Genomic DNA, 14,056 nt, shown 5'->3' on the forward strand with positions numbered 1-14,056 from the left:
AGAGGAGCCGTTGATGCTGAGTGGAGAGTGGTTGTGTCTTGTTTTATGTCGTACTGGCTAGGGATGTCCCGATCAAAAACCCAATTAATTAAAAATCAGTACTGTGTTTCTTGTGAATCGGTACATTATTGCGAAACACATTATCACGATAGGTCGATATATGGACGTGTTTATATTTCCCTACACCTTTAGAATATTGATGTTGGGTTCTAATGTGTGGTTTATTGATTTCCTGGAGGTGAAATGAGTCAGGCTTGATCAAGCCAGTAAAACATCACACATAAAATGATTTTCTCAACAATATCCAGACAACATAAGTTATCTATTAATGTGGTTCATCGCACAGTGCTGTACTGACCAGAGTGAGGCCAGACTAACAGGTTCCTGCAGTAATATTGCATTCAAATCTTTACAAAATTAAACTAAACCAAAACTTAAACCCTAGCTGAGGTCAACATCAGTAGTGTACCTAATGTGGAAAAATGAATGAACTATAAACAATAAAAACTAAAAACAAAACATTTATGCCTTTATAGGCTGCGGTGGGTAACAGTTTGACCAATGGTTGCATGTAGATGCAGGTACATATGGACCAATCTCGGTGGCAGGAAGGCGGGACTTATGTTGGGGGGCGAAACCCTAGACATTTTACACAATTCTGAAATTCCCAGCCAGGCGCATTTTTTACATTCCTAAAAGAGGACGTCCGGGAAAAGGAGGACATATGGTCACGCCATCCTAAACTGACTTGACCTGGGCATGTTCACCATTGACTTCTTAAGAATCACCCCACTTCAGAATGTGGAAGACTTGGCAACATCAGTATGCTACTAGCATCAATATGTCAGTTAATAGTAGCTAGTAGTAGCATAATTCTAAACGCTATGCTAGGTTACGTTACATTCCTTGTTAGCTTATCTGATACAAAGCGGTCCACAGGGCCTCTGAGACGGTCCACAGTTGTCCTCTAACCCTATGTGTTGTGAGTTGGATTGGGTGAGCAAAATGTGAGACTGTGGATGAGGTAGAAAAAAGGGGCGAGGGGCTAAAAAAACAAAAATTAAATAAAGATGACAACACAGCACAGTGATGTTATATAGATATATACTTTATTAATTCTCTCTGTTAAAATAAAATTACAAAATAATTTCAACCTCAAACCGAACCTCCATTAGCAATAGTTAATGTTATTAAAGTTGGTATCGATATAGCGATCATAATTGTCATGACGAATGAGAAGAATGCTATAGTAGTATCGTAATAGTAAATATCAGCTAGAACTGCGTTAGTAATCATTAATGGTAAAAAAAACTCGAGCGATACAAAGCTAGGTTTCAGTTAACAGCATATTAATGTACAATTGTTGTTGTTTTTTTTCTTTTGTTTTGTTTTTTCCAAGCGAGTTTAATTCAGTATTCCGGCCACAGGATGTCACTATGAGACAGGTCTTGGTTTTTTTTTTTTCCCTCCCCCAAAATGGTCTCAGTAGAAATGGGGTCAGCAGTAAAATAGTCTCTTATTCCAAGACACCATGATAACAGGTTAAACTCCACTCACAGTAAGACTGACTTCCACATTCTACAGTTGAGCAGCTGTTCTGGTTCCACCTTCGTCAGGCAGTTTCTGTATGTATGATCAGTGGAGTGGCTTCAGTTTCCCCTCGTTCTCTTAAATGGCTGTGAGTCTTATCTTCCAGATCCGAACCCCCCTCCACCACCACCACCTTACCATCTTAACATTCTTCAACATTGGCTATTGATTTCCATTTATTTCTATCCCTCTGATTGTTCTCGCCATCTCCCTCGCCTTGCCGTGCCTTCCCGCTTTCAATCCCCTTCACAGGCGAGGCTGGAGTCAGTTCCAGAAATGTCCTATTCCACCTTAAATGAAAGGTTCGGTGAATAATCATATTAACGTCATTAATCATTGACCACAGATGCTGTCAGTCAGCCAAGACATGTTTGATATCTGACCGGTGCTTCTGTAGTTGAGAACGGGTTGAGATGGTTGATATGCTATGCTGATGTTGGTATGCTAATAAACACTGGACTTGGATTGTCACCAATCTCATCAAATTGCCATGTATAATTTTTTTCTCCCCAATTTTAGATTAGCCAATGACCCAGCCACCGCCTCTTATTACCATCACTGAGCATCCTCTGAGCTAAGAGGAAAGCGCCAGGTACCCATCTCTGATGCATTGGCTAGCAGACGCCCGTGCTGGCCAACATGAGATTGAAGTGATGTGGGGAGAGAGAGAGAAAGAGAGAGAGAGAGAGAGAGAGAGAGACATCTACCCACCCAAGGAGGGTAAGGCCAATTGTGCTCTCTCAGGCTCCGGCTGCTGATGGCAGGCAGCATGACCCAGGATTCAAACCTCACAGTGGCAGCACCTTAGTCCGCTGGACCGCTCCAAGCCCCATCACTGATTAACTGAGGTGAGATTAGTCACAGTTCTAGTCCAGTGTTTGTTAGCATTGTTAGCCTAGCATCTCCCATTTTAAACTAAAGAAGCACAGGTCAGATATCAACCATGTCTTAGGCTGATGGACTGCATCCAGGTACTGCGACCAGTTATGTTAATTTGATTTGTCACCAAACTGGGACTGCAGCTCCAGCCTCGCCCCCTTTGTAGACAGAGCACTTTGGTAGCAGGTATAATTAGAGAATGTGTGTGTGTGTGTGTGTGTGTGTGTGTGTGTTTGCATGTATACATTCATGAGAACAGTGTGTATCGTCTTTCATGTGGAATTACATGAAATATGGCAGTTTTTTCGTAGTGTTCCTGTGCAGGTGAGCGTCTTCTCCTCGAGGAACGAGCTGTCTGGCAGTGTTCCGTGGTGTGGCTTTAGTGCATTGTTCGTGTGTGTGTGTGTGTGTGTGTGTGTGTGTGTGTGTGTGTATGAGGGTGTGTATGCCTCTGACACACAGTGGATTCCGCGTCCTGTGTCTGTAAGGGCAGGCATCACGTGCGTCTCCGTGTCAACGTGTTTTCCGTTTTTTTTGTTTATGTTTTTGGACAGTGCAGAGTGCCACTAGTCACGTGGTATTGATTGGAACTCTCGTTAAAGGGATGCTCGTTAATACACAATTAGCAGTTAGATAGAAAATACGTCGTAAAGATACAAAGTCACTGCGGTTAGTTTTCCTGATGGAGGGAGAGACGCCTTTTCCTCTAATTAGTGCAGATTCCATTAAAGTATTCGCCATTCATTTAATTACTGTCTCTTATCTCCCGCTCTCGCGCCCTCACTCGCTTGCCCACCCCGCCCCACATACACACCTTCCCCCCTCGTCACCCTCTTATCTTTCCGTGCAATTCATTACTTTTTTCGCAAACTCTCTCAACACTCTTTTGAACCTGATTTTACCATCTCTCTCTCTCTCTCTCTCTCTCTCTATCTCTCTTTTTCTCGCTGACTCTCTCGGCTGAGCCTAGCTCTCCCCCTTCCCCCCGTTCCCCCCCTCAGGCAGGTTTCACACTGTTATCGAATAGCTCAGTCAACAAAGCTAATGTTGCTAACAATGAATGAAACCTAACAGTCACCAGTTTGCAACAGCTTGCAAAACGAGTCAATTGGTGGCGGCTACTACACCCTGTCCAAAAGTATCCAGACACCCTTTCTAAGCAGTGTATTCATAACTTCAGGATGCTAGACGTTAGCTAGAGATGGGAGTCGGTGTAGAGGAACTGCATTATCAAGAGCCATGGTGCCTCTGGGGTAGGCTGAACATCTCTTGTGGCTAAATGCAATCAAATTATTGCAGCAATGTTCCAACATCCAGGGGCAGATTCAGTAAAAGAGGTGCTAACTGCATGACAGTCGGCAGACGCTTTGTGCTAGCGAACGCCAATTTAAGGTCTTCCAACTGAACTGTCCAGCTGTTTTGGTTTGCAAAAATAATAATAAATAAATAACGCCGCATTTAGTTCTGGTGTTGGCATGGTGACAACCAAGGTGATGGATCCGTTGTATCTGAGCAACTGTAGCTTTTTTTAATAAACATAAGAAGGGCCGTTTGTCTGCAACACTGTTTCTCAAGCTTGGTCCTGGAGGCACCCTGCTCTGCACAGGTGCTTTCTCTGCTCCCAACACACCTGATTCAGCGAATCAGCTCATTAACAAGCCCTTTCAGAATGATGCAGGGGGTGTATTAAAGCAGTACTGGTAGGAAGTCCACTAAAATGTGCAGGGACTAGGGTGGAGAACCTACACGTGAGCGTGATGAATGAATGTCTCTGATATGAATGGTTGTCTCTGATACCGGCATGGCGACAACCAAGATGATGGATCCATTGGAGCTCACGAACCTCTGAGTTGTGAGAAAGTGCTCAGAAACTTTATAAAGGAGGCCGTGAGACTTATGGCTGTGTCCAGATACCAAAATCAAACAATCCTGTCTGTAGCTCATTGGGACGCAACCCTCCTCTCATTTTTGTCACTTTTCTAAGCCAAAAAAAAAAAAAACTGAAAAGAGCTCCCCTAGTGTAAAGCCTAGGCTAACATTTTGAAAGACAGAGCAAGCAGAAGCTGTTATTTAAACAAAGACCAGACAACCTTGTCATCAATGCCCTTCATTTTAGAAGAAGCATAAGATAAGGAGGTATCTTTAAACTTTTGGACAGGCAGTGTAGTTTTTTCCATTGGTTGTTAGCCATGTTAGCACATTTGTTTGAGCTATGCCATGTCTTCCACCTCTCGCTCCTCTTTTAACCAGGTTCCACACTTTATTACCCGTGCATTCCTTCCTAGTGTGGTTCAGGTGCCAAGCCCCCCCCATTCACACACACACACACACGCCTTTCAGTCAGTCCTTACCACATCTTATGTATGCTTTTCTCCCTAGCCTGGCCACTCTCACCCCTTTTATCCAGGTTCCACATTTTTACCCTGGCCGAGTTTGAGTCCCCATCCCTCTTTCTCAGCCCAGTTCCACACCATAACACCCGTGCGTTTCTCCCCAGCTTGGCTGAGGCTTCGTCCCTCTCTCAGCAACTTGAGGTGCTGGTGTTGGGGCTGTCCTCTGCGAGGGGTTTGGAGCCTGCGGTCTGTACAGTTGTCGGTGGGATCGGGGCAGGGGCAGGTGTGAGGAGGGGGGCAGGCGTGACTGGGCTCAAGGCCTTGGCATCCCGCTCCTGGAGCAGGTGGACGAGCGCGGCGTGCTGCGCGCTAAGCGTGGCCGACAGGTGGGCGGGCAGCGCGCTGAATCCGGCCGTCAGCTGCTCCACCCGCTGCTCTAGACTCAACATCTGCCGCTCCAGGTCCTCACTGCGGTCATTGAGCTCCGACATCAGCTCATACATCACACTCTGCATCTGTGATGGAGAGAGAGAGAGAAAGACACACAAGTTCAGTGTCAGGTTTGCTGTCGTCTGCACAACTAGGCAGTCTTAATCTTAGCAGCTCCGCCCCCAAACTCATATGCACACCCTTTTTAAAGTGTATAGGGAAAAAAAAATCACTAGTTAAAAGCTTGGGCTTAACACTGTTAAGCCCACTGCTTCCCGGCTCCTCCCTAGTCTTACCCCTTACCTGTGAGAGTGCGCCCTCTCATCATTACCCCCGGTTGTTTTTTGTCAGCTTTGTTTGTGTACGTGTGGTTTCGCTCCTCAGATTTCTTGCTACAATTTTGTTTCTTGGCTTTCTTGTTCTTCCCTGTCCAGCTTCTGTCCAGTTTACTCTCTTGTCTTGGTCTGTGTTGTCTAGTAATAGCACAAATAGTGCTCCTCTGGCTGGTCTTTCTATGCGCACCATCAGGCCTCTGCAATTGATCCAGAAAGCAGTGGCCCAGGTTGTCTTCAACGTTTCTAAGTTCAGCCATGTAACTTTTCTGCTGCCTTCCCTTGACTGGCTTCCTGTAGCTGCTGCCTGCATCAGATTTAAAACCCTGACGTTGGCGAACAAAGCCAAGAATAGACCAGCCCCTCCGTACTTGATGGAAGTTGTCTCCAGCCAATCTGCACCAAGAGCCCTTCCAGCTTCAAGTATGGCTTGGCTTGACCCACCATCTTTTAAGATCAATGGCAGACAAGCATCCAGGCTTTTTCTGTCCTGGCAATGAAGAGGTGGAACGAACTTCCTCTGGGTGTCCGAACGGCAGAGTCCAACGCTCGCTGTCTTCAAACCCTGACTGAAGACCCACCTCTTCCAAGAGTACTTAGGCAGAGTGTAGTGCTTACTGACTTTTGTAATGTTCAATATAAGGAGTCAAGACTATTATGTAAGTTTGCAGTTTGGGTTCTGCTGGATTTTCTGTCAAATAAGGTTCACAGGGAGCAGGAAGTCCACTAAAATGTGCAGGGCAGGGGTGAGAAACACTGTTTTAGGGCACCCTATAATAGAAAGCTAGATATGTAGGACTGACTCGTGCTACAGCTGCCGATAACACAGGGTTTAGCCTACAGCCACTTTGCTTACCGTGACTGAATGCTTGACAGCACTGCTGCTAATTGGAACCTTGCTGTACTTTTGTCAAGGGAACCTTAACCATTAGAGTACATAAGGACAGATGAAGAACATGCTGAGTCTCAGACGGTACAGTATGTTATTACAGACGCCTCGTGGGAGGCCGCCTCAGTGCGACCGTTTTAGGCCTTTACTAAGGAGAAGTGGAGATTATGAACCGGTCATGCACTGTCTCCAAAGGGTGGAGACATTCGCTCTCGATGTCCGACACACACATGCAGACATACACGTCCACGGCATTTCTATCTCTGGCTGTCTCTTCTTGTCTCACACTCCAAGCCTAAACAGTCTGACTGTGCTGTATTTCTATATATCCCCTCCATCTCTCTCTCTCTCCCTCTCTACCTCTCTCCACACTCCCACTGTCGTCCCTCCTTTAACACTTGTTCTGGTTGCTAGGAGACGGAAAGCCACGGAAACAAACGGGTCAACATGGGAAGAGTGGAATGCTGAGATATATTTGGACAGGCAGCGGTATGTGTGTGTCGTCAGGTATTAATGTGCTACTGTATGGATTTACCATGGGGCATATTCTAATTTAGAGATAATAGGATGACAATAAGCACAGGCACCATCATAAAGACTATAAACCACTCTATTGTGTGTGTGTGTATGTGTATATATATGTGTGTGTGTGTGTGTGAGTACTTGGTGTGAGCGTACATGTGGGTGTCCACCGTCTCTCGACAGACGTAATATGTGTGGGCTACTCTGTGAAACATACGCAAGTGTACGCATGTGTGCTCTCACCTTTGAAAGGTCCACCAGTGTGTTGGCCTGGTCACTGAGCTTTCTCTGCTCCATTTTTACACTCCGCAGCCTGCAAACACATACCACGCAAAAGTATAGAGACAGTTCATTATTAGAGTGGCACGCTTTACTTGGCTTAACCTAAAACTTGTTGTGTTGGGCTGGGTAATAATGAAAAATTATCAAAATTCAGACATTCAGAACCTCTAACTGGCGTAATTTTACCCATAATGGTTATTTTTATCAGGTCTGTTTCAACTTTTCCCACTGTGTTTGTTCATGTACTGTTTCCTTGAAACATATTACCGCATATCATCACCCGACTCCACCCTGTCCAGTCTGTGACATGGAAGCAACATGGAGTCATGAACTCAAACACCGAGCCAACTGAGCAACCTGAGCAGTATCTACCGTAAAAAAAATGCCAAGTGATACACAATCTGATCTTTTTTAAAACCCTAACAGCCCCTTGTAAGACCTGGCAGACCACCAATACCTTCAAGCAATGCAGAATCAATTCAGAAAATGATTTAAAGATACTAAGACAATGGAAACCCTAACAAACCCTGTATGACCTGTAAACCACCAACAACTTCAAGGGATGCACAATTACTTCAGAAAATGATTCAAAGATACTAAGACAATAAGAACCCTAACAACCGTCTGTAAGACCTGGTAGACCACCAACACCTTCAAGCAATGCAGAATCAATTCAGAAAATGATTCAAAGATACTAAGACAATAAGAACCCTAACAACCGTCTGTAAGACCTGGTAGACCACCAACACCTTCAAGCAATGCAGAATCAATTCAGAAAATGATTCAAAGATACTAAGACAATAAGAACCCTAACAACCCCCTGTAAGACCTGGTAGACCACCAACACCTTCAAGCAATGCAGAATCAATTCAGAAAATGATTCAAAGATTCTAAGACAATGGGAACCCTAACAGCCCACTGTAAGACCTGGTAGACCACCAACACCTTCAAGCAATGCAGAATCAATTCAGAAAATGATTCAAAGATACTAAGACAATGGGAGCCCTAACAACATCCTGTAAGACCTGGTGGACCACCAACACCTTTGAGCAATGCAGAATCAATTCAGAAAATGATTCAAAGATTCTAAGACAATGGAAACCCTAACAACATCCTGTAAGACCTGGTGGACCACCAACACCTTTGAGCAATGCAGAATCAATTCAGAAAATGATTCAAAGATACTAAGACAATGGGAACCCTAACAACCCCCTGTAAGACCTGGTAGACCACCAACACCTTCAAGCAACACTGTCACTTTAGATCTGAGAACATCCACAAATGTTGGTGTGCATTCGTCCACTGTGAGAAGACTCAGCACTGTGGGTCTGAAAGGACATGGAGCTGATCAAGAAGTTCTTACTGAGAAAAGCAGACAAGTCACACTGCTGAAGCTGCTGGTGCTCTATGAACAATGGACCAACTATCCCAGAGTCCAGACCTCAGCCTCAGTGAATGAGTTTGATGGGATGTTTGAAATTGGATGGTGAGAAGCAGGTGTGGAAAGTGAGTCTCCTAAAAAGAAGGGAAACTGTAGTGAAGGTAAAGGTCACTGCCAAAACTGGCATGGTCACTGCCAAGATCACTACTGAATCAAATCAGTTCAATGAATCATTATATGAGAAGGTTTTCATGCCTGCCCCCAACTTCCATCTTGCTGTGACACAGTCTCATTAACCTCATTAACATCCAGCTTGTGTTTTCTTTTCCTTTATTATGTTTGCGGATGAGAATTTCCCTCAATGGAGACATCAGCATTAACCTACTCTTACGATGGCGCTGAACATTCAGAAAACAGGCTTATGAGACTGTGGGCTTCCTCCGCACGCTTACAACAAAAAGGATTGGAGCCGTTTGAGGAGGATGCTCATGCCTGGTGTCTAGTTCCAAAAACAGGCCACCAACAAGGGGATTAAAGCCCTAAAAAATATGCATTTGGCAGCTAGGCAAGGCAAGACACAGGCAAGGGAGGACAGACACACAAGGCTAACAAGTTAACTCAGCAAGGAGAGGGTGATGAGCCAGGCGAGACAGCCAATGTAAGCGTCCCCAAGATGAGCCATCCATCAGCATAGCGGGTGGCGTAATAGCCACCGCTGTGTGAGCATAGCCTTGTCTGGTTTTTAAAAAAAGGAAAGTCTAGGAGTAGGTCCAAATGAAATAGGTGTAGGAAAAGTAATAGCCTTGCTTTCTGCTGTTGCTTGCTAAAGGACCGCTGCTACTAAACGGTGCTAAATCTCACAGTAGGCTAGGCTAATCCACATGGCCTTCTCAAACAGGCATGGTGTTAGGTCCTGCTGCCTTGTAGGTGCCAATGGACTGACAATTAGCTGGCAGGAGCTAAGCCAATGCACTCAGGCACCTGAGGGCTTGGCTAGGTCAGGCTAGCTAACCGCTGTGGACAAAAAACACTCCACACAACTGGTGCACAGCACTCTCTGGACGTTTTAAAGTCCAGATGGCCATAACTAAAGCTGTGAATGAGCAAGCCAGTGCCTGCGACACGGTTAAGCAGCTGGTGGTGGTCATGGCTGTAAAGTTATATTGTCTGCTGCTACCTATTGAGTTTAGGTACATCTGAAGGTCAAAATGGAATCTATTGTTAGTGTACTTTAAAGCATAGTTTGTCACTGGCATGCATGTGTTTTCGGTGCTGCTAGCATCTAGACTACACATTTTCTTGGGTCATCGTCTTGTTGCATGACCCACTTACGGTTAAGCATCAGCTCTCAGACAGATACCCAGTCATTCTTCAGTAGAATTTTCCGGTACAATCCAGAATTCATAGATCCATCAAGAATAGGCATCAGGGCAGCTCCAAGACCTAATACTTTTACTCCCATGCTTAGTGGTTGAGATGAGGTTGGGATGCAGTGTACATTCACTTCAGATAGGCCACAGTGTTCTTTTTGGAAAGCAGTGGCCTCACCTGGAACCCTTCGTCCCGAGAACACAAGTCTGTTCTTTGCGTTTTTCGTATTAAGAAAGGATCATTCTAGAGGTCCCCATCCTTCTTCAGACTATTCATCTAGGTTAAGGACTTTTCAGGTCAAACATTCTAGCAGGACTATAAGAGCCTTCAAACAAAGTGTCTTATGTGGACTGGAGATAGGGGAAATGCAATTGGAAAACACAGAAGTCTAGAACAGTGTGATTTCCATGCTCTATCAAACCTACAGTGTGTTTCCGGCCGCACATAATGATAGCGGAGAGCGGGGCATAACCTAGTGAGGGGTAAAATGCAACAGATTTTTTATGTAGATAAACAGATTAGAGTAGGACGTGCTTTTCATCGCTTTCCCGTATTGCCATGGCAACATCACAGAGGAATTACAGAGTAAACCTGAAGACTGTTTTTGTGCTATAAAAGCAAATTTTCTTTTGATTACTGAGTTGCGGGCCTAAGTCACATAATTCACACTGCTGTTATTTTAATCTCCCTCTTGGTGGCTGTAATGTAGCACCATTCGGAAGCAGATAAACAACTCACAGCTAGAGAGAGCCAGCCAAGCTAAAGTACAGCCTCCACGCAGGGAGGGAGTTTAAACATGGCTAAACTAAGCCGCCAAAAGTAAACCCTGGGAACTGAGGCACTGAATAAGATGTATTTAAGCAGAAAAATGGCCAAACCGTTTTGGACAGCAACATTCCAGGACCAGAGCCGGACGCCGCTAACGTACTGCATTGCATACGTATAGGCTGTGTATCTGCTGCACTCACTGGTGGATGGCTTGCAGGAACTTCCTCTGGTGCTTGCGGACGCGGGAGTGGTCGATCTTCTTCATCAGCTTTGTGTGTTTGTAGATGAGCCAGGTCTCCCGGAGAACGTTGGCCGCCGCATTCTTTATCTGCGGGGACAAGTCGGCACAACAATAGCATTAGCAGCAGTCCCAGTGTGGCCTCCATGCTCCCACGTGACACTGGTACAAACATTCACAAAGCCAAAAACACAGCACCTCTTGGGCGAAGGTGTCCCTCAAGGCTAACTCCTCAACGTCTACGCTTATTACTGAGGTGTTAGTCATAGCCTGTAAAGCCTTACATGGCGAAACCTTGACGCAACATAAAAATGGCCTCATGAAAACAGGCCTCATGAAAAAGGCAATCTGGGAAATCATGTGATTTTAGATGGGACCTATGTGAGATTAGGATGGGCTGTATTTTTGAGAAGCCCAACTGGGTCCCAGTAAGAACACATGTTCAAGCCCTCTCAGAGCACATGCCCAGCTGGAACCTACCAAGCCCATGTTCCACCCATGTAAGCCCCACACAAGCATATTGGCTGGAAGGCTCCTGGGTTGTCTTTTATGATCAAGAGTGTTGACAAAGTCCATTCCCAGCCAATATGCTCATGTGGTAGGTTCCAGGTGGGCATGGGCTCTGAGTGGGCTTCCCAAATGAGCACATCTCATATAGGCCCCATATGCATTGTACAACGCAGGTGTAGATGGGGCCCATGTGTAACCCCTCCAGGTCCCATAACCAATTATGCTGGGCATCCATATGTGGGCCCAACATAGAACCCAAGGACAAAATGTTCTGGTTCCCAGTTGGGCTACCCTTACAGGCTGGGTGACGAGGAGCATTTCTGTCTGGGTCAGCCGAGAGGAGTGTGTACGGTGTGTGTAATGCGCATTTTGCCCCTGAATTCAGTTCCATGGCAGTGTTTAAGGTGTCTAGAAATCCCCCAATACGTGCTTCGAAGGTCCCAAATGCGTTATTGTTTAGTAACTGTTCTGAATTATTTAGCAAGAAACTCCTGTAGGTTATTTCGCTCTGAAAAGAGCCTCGTGAGGAAAAGAACCTTTTTAGAGTTCAAGGGAGCAGATTTGCTCACCGATCATGTCTGCAGCAGATCTTTTTACCCATCCGCCTCCCCTCGGCAGATAAAAGCAGATCAGCCATATCGAGCCAGAATTCCCAGAGGGCAGGAGCCTTTCACAGCTGTGATATCCAGCATGGCAGTTTCATTCATTATGAAAGCAACTGAGTGAGGGTGGGGGTTTGGGGGGGGTGGCGGTCTGTAAGAAACTGTGAAAACATGACTAGTGGTTCGAGTCAAATGTCAAGGCTGATTTGAGTCTCTCTACCCTGGTCGTGTCTTTGCTAACGCAGTGCCACTGACATGATGCCTTTGGCACTAAAGCTTTGCAACTCTTACATGTGGCACGAGACACAAAATGAGGGGAAAAAGGTGGGAAAATGGAAAAATGGGGCAGCATGAGGGCTTGATTGCAAAATAAAGAAATAACCACAGGCTCTGTGATCTGTTACGCCACCAGTAACCCCGTAACCACCCCTTGAGGCGGATAGGCTACAACAGCTGAAGACCATGTCAGGTTTCTCCACTTCTGTCAGCCAAGAACAGAAAGCTGAGGCTGCAGGGGGGCTGCACAGGCTTACCAAAACTGGGCAGCACAAACTAGGGAAACGTAGCCTGGTCTGACGAACCTTGATTTCGACTAAGGCTCACAGAGGGTAGGGTCAGAAAATGGCACCAACAGCTTGAATTCATGGTGTCTTTGCTAACGCAGTGCCGCTGACATGAGGCTTCACCACTCGTACGTACAACGTGAGACAAAGGTGGGGAAAAGGGGGCCTGAAACGAGAGCGAAAATCAATTTGGGGGAAAATTGAATGAAGAGACTTCAAAGGGCCACCATTCGTGAGGGAAGAACAATTACCATCCTCCGTCTGCGGCATGGTGAGGACAGAGCCTTCCCGGTTTTAATAAGCTGCTGATTTGACGCCGCACCTCCGGCCATCGGGCAGCATGAAGGCAGGCGTGCTTTCTTGCTCCAGATTTAGCACGGCAGCGTTTTGATTAATTAGCGGAGGTCAGTGTTTTTAATAAAACGAGTGTGAGAGATCTGCCCCTGACCGCGACACAAGTTTCATTTGAGAGTGAGAGAGAGAGAGAGATTGCAGAATCATCAGGTCCATATTAGCAGATACTCAGGAGGAGCCGTCCCTCAAAGCATCTAGACAGCGGCCCCGGCGTAATTGTTCTATGAATGGAATAATGAATTTGTTTTCCAATATGCACCACGCTGTAGGCTCACAGTATGCTAAGCAAACTCTGAAGCACATTGACCTTATTCAGCTGTTCTAGGCTAAACACAGGCAATGAACAACTGTGAAAGACATTCCATCTGTTTCACCTGAAGCTCACAACAGACATGAACCTATACTCAGTAAATAGTCCGAGCACAGGGCTGCCACTGCTCTAACATTCGCAGTCAGTGATAAATCCAGTACTTCCAGCAGGCCTAGAACGGAGGAGTGCAATTCCAGTCCTGGAGGCTGGATTCCGGCACTGTTTTGTGTTTTCCCACCTCAAGCACACCTGACTCAACTCACCTGTTAACTGACAGATTTAGAAGGTCTGTTGGAGCAGGGAAATTAGTAAACTGTGCTGGACTCCGGCCCCCGTTGCCCACTCCTGACCCAGAGTAATGACAAACCCAGCTACTAGAAATTAACATTTGGCCGTTTTTAGGCTGTGGTCAATCAGTAGTGATGTGAACATAGTGGACCAATAGTTGTGTAGCTACAGATACAAAGACGGAGCTTAAGAATTTTAAGCATTGTTTATTGTAGCTGCAGGTACATGTAGACCAATAGTGGCGGTGAGAAGGCGGGGCCCAAGCATTTTGCGCATTAGTTGGTGTAGCTGTGGGTACATGTAGACCAATAATGGCGGTGAGAAGGCAGGGCCCAAGCATTTTGAGCATTAGTTGGTGTAGCTGTGGGTACATGTAGACCAATAATGGCGGTGAGAAGGCGGGGCCCAAGCATTT

At 45.8% G+C, this 14,056-nt stretch overlaps 1 protein-coding gene across 1 annotated transcript in view; it reads right to left on the bottom strand.

Moving 5' to 3' along the window:
- Window positions 1–1,090: 1,090 nt before the first annotated feature.
- Window positions 1,091–14,056, bottom strand: part of kcnn3 (potassium intermediate/small conductance calcium-activated channel, subfamily N, member 3) — an 85,329-nt gene continuing 72,363 nt past the window's right edge. Inside the window, exons 8-10 of the mRNA XM_072680436.1 lie at window positions 10,977–11,104; window positions 7,218–7,287; window positions 1,091–5,317 (exon numbers count right to left, since the gene is read on the bottom strand). Coding sequence (XP_072536537.1) covers window positions 4,991–5,317; window positions 7,218–7,287; window positions 10,977–11,104 — 525 coding nt within the window. The 3' untranslated portion in view covers window positions 1,091–4,990. The remainder of the gene's footprint in view (window positions 5,318–7,217; window positions 7,288–10,976; window positions 11,105–14,056) is intronic.

This window comes from Salminus brasiliensis, chromosome 5 (genome assembly GCF_030463535.1).
Source record: "Salminus brasiliensis chromosome 5, fSalBra1.hap2, whole genome shotgun sequence".
In the NCBI taxonomy this organism is placed as follows: Eukaryota; Metazoa; Chordata; class Actinopteri; order Characiformes; family Bryconidae; genus Salminus; species Salminus brasiliensis.